Source organism: Olea europaea, chromosome 3, assembly GCF_002742605.1.
Source record: "Olea europaea var. sylvestris chromosome 3, O_europaea_v1, whole genome shotgun sequence".
Classification (NCBI taxonomy): domain Eukaryota; kingdom Viridiplantae; phylum Streptophyta; class Magnoliopsida; order Lamiales; family Oleaceae; genus Olea; species Olea europaea.
The window spans coordinates 23,611,672-23,614,324 of record NC_036239.1 but is presented as its reverse complement, the minus strand read 5'-3'; the positions used below and the strand labels follow the sequence as shown (position 1 = coordinate 23,614,324).

The 2,653-nt window shown below is 38.8% G+C and overlaps 1 protein-coding gene across 1 annotated transcript; it reads left to right on the top strand.

Annotated features, from left to right (window-relative positions):
* Nucleotides 1-79: 79 nt before the first annotated feature.
* Nucleotides 80-1,271, top strand: LOC111380306. The gene is made up of 3 exons (XM_023003834.1): nucleotides 80-141; nucleotides 257-580; nucleotides 686-1,271. Exons 1-3 carry the CDS (start codon nucleotides 80-82, stop codon nucleotides 1,269-1,271), a joined length of 972 nt encoding a protein of 323 aa, XP_022859602.1.
* Nucleotides 1,272-2,653: the final 1,382 nt, after the last annotated feature.

Genomic DNA, 2,653 nt, shown 5'->3' with positions numbered 1-2,653 from the left:
TTTGAGAGTAGAAAAGAGCATTTCTGATAGGCCAAGTGGTAGAGAACAAACAATGTTCAGAGCAAGCAGTAGTCAGACAATGGCAAGTGCTTCTAGCTATAGACCACCACGGAGGGACAATAAAGGATTTCGACCTGGTGTGTCTAGTTCAAGTCAATTCAAATCTCGACTCCGAGCAAGTCAGGGTCCTAGATTTAGTCCCAGTACTGTACAATAGCCATTGGCCAGTCTTAATTATACTTATTATTCTTTCCAGAGATCATTTACTCCAAGACAGGGAAGAGAGTTCTAATAGTGCCAGATTTTCTTCTTACCAATTATGTGGAAGATCTCATCCTGGAGAGTGTTTAAAGTTCAAGGGAGTTGGTGTTTGCTATTGCTGTGGCCAAGAAGGACATCTGAAAAGGAATTGCCCAATTGTATTCCAGGAGGGTGGCATGGCAAAGAGGATATTTCCTCAGCAGAGTGCTGGTAGTACAAGACAGAATCAGACTCAGAGAGATGACTCAGCCAACAGAGCGGGTGCAAATAGTGTGGTCCAGTCTAATATCGCAAGCGGTATTGGTACGAAATCAAAAGGGCAAGTAGGATGACCGAAGACCCAGGGAAAAGTTTTTGCTATAACTCAGCAGGCGGCAGAGGAGTCACCAGATGTTATCATGGGTATGTTGTCTATTTTTGATAGAAATGCTCGTATTTTGATTGATCTTGGATCTACACATTTTTTTATGTCATTTGCATTTGCTTTATATACGAATCAAAAGCCAGAACTTTTAGGCAGTTGTTTGGTAGCGAATACACCAGGAGGAGAATCACTATTAGCAAACAATATATATCGAGATTGTAGGATTAAGGTAAAGGAGAACGAGCTCAAGGCAAATTTAATACCTCTTGACATACATGATTTCGATGTTATCTTGGGTATGGACTTTTTGGCAACAAATCGAGCTTCAGTTGATTGTTTTCGAAAGGAGGTTGTGTTTAGACAGCCAGGACAGCCTGAAATTATATTCAATGGACAGCGCAGAATTTTACCATCTTGTGTGATATCTGCTATTGACGCTAGAAGACTACTCAACAAGGGCTGCCATGCATATTTGGCTCATGTAATTGATATAGATGTTAGCAAACTAAAACTTGAAGATATCCCAGTGGTCAAGGATTTTCCTGATGTATTTCCAGAAGAATTACCAGGCTTACCATCAGACAGAGATATGGAGTTCACTATAGATCTGATTCCAGGAACTGCACCTATTTCACGGGCACCCTAGAGAATGGCACCAGTAGAATTGAAAGAGCTAAAGGTTTAGTTGCAAGAGTTGGTAGACAAGGGTTTCATCAGACCTAGTATATCTCCGTGGGGAGCATCAGTTTTGTTTGTGAAAAAGAAAGATGGCACCATGCGACTATGCATAGATTACAGACAACTGAACAAGGTAACAATTCGCAATATATATCCTTTACCACGTATTGATGATCTGTTTGATCAGCTTCGCGGTGCTACAATATTTTCCAAGATTGATTTGTGTTCTGGATATCATCAACTTAAAATCAGGGACAGTGATGTGCCAAAAACTGCTTTTAGGACAAGGTATGGTCATTTTGAATTTCTTGTGATGCTATTTGGGTTTACCAACGCACCAGCAGCATTTATGGATATGATGAATAGAGTGTTTTGCTCATATTTAGATAGATTTGTTATTGTATTCATCGATGATATTTTAGTATACTGTCATAATCATGATGAACACACAGAGCATCTCAGAATTATCTTGCAGACTCTACGAGATGAGCAGTTGTATGCTAAATTCAGTAAATGTGAATTCTGGCTTGATAAAGTTGTGTTTTTGGGACATGTCATATCAACAGAAGGAATTTATGTTGACCTACAGAAAACATAGGCAGTGGCAAAATGGGAAAGGCCTACTAATGTGACAGAAATATGAAGTTTTCTTGGCCTAGCAGGTTATTATCGTCGTTTTGTAAAGGGATTTTCCAAAATTGCTCTTCTTTTGACCAGTTTGACTAGAAAGAATGCTAAATTTGTTTGGAATAAAAATTGTGAGAGAAGTTTCCTCGAATTGAAGAATAGATTAGTGTCAGCTCTAGTTCTTACCCTTCCATCTCCAGGTGAAGAGTTTGTGATATATAGTGATGCTTCACGTCAGGGTCTTGGTTGTGTTTTGATGCAGAATGGGAAAGTTATAGCGTATGCTTCTAGGCAGTTGAAGAAACATGAATTGAATTATCCTACACATGACTTAGAGTTAGCTGTAGTTATCTTATCATTAAGAATTTGGAGACAATATTTGTATGGTGAGAGATGCCAGATATATACAGATCATAAAAGCTTAAAGTATATTTTCGATCAAAAAGTGTTAAACTTGAGGCAAAAAAGATGGTTAGAGCTGACAAAAGATTACGACTGCAAGATTGATTATCATCCAGGGAAGGCTAATGTAGTTGCGGATGCTCTCAGTTGGAAAATATCGAGTCATATAATCCAGACTAATGTAGTATGTTCATCTTTGTTTGGAGGTTCTCATGCTCAATTATCAGTTACCAGTGTAGGAGCATTGTTTGCCAACTTCCAAGTGAGGCCTACTTTGATTGACACAGTTAGAGAAACTCAAACTCAAGATCTAGTGTTGAG

Coding starts and splice junctions, on each gene's coding strand:
- LOC111380306 (XM_023003834.1), top strand. CDS start 80: ATGGCAAGTGCTTCTAGCTATAGACCACCACGGAGGGACAATAAAGGA. Junction 142..256: donor AAAGGATTTCGACCTGGTGT/GTCTAGTTCAAG, acceptor TATTCTTTCCAG/AGATCATTTACTCCAAGACA. Junction 581..685: donor ATTGGTACGAAATCAAAAGG/GCAAGTAGGATG, acceptor TATTTTTGATAG/AAATGCTCGTATTTTGATTG.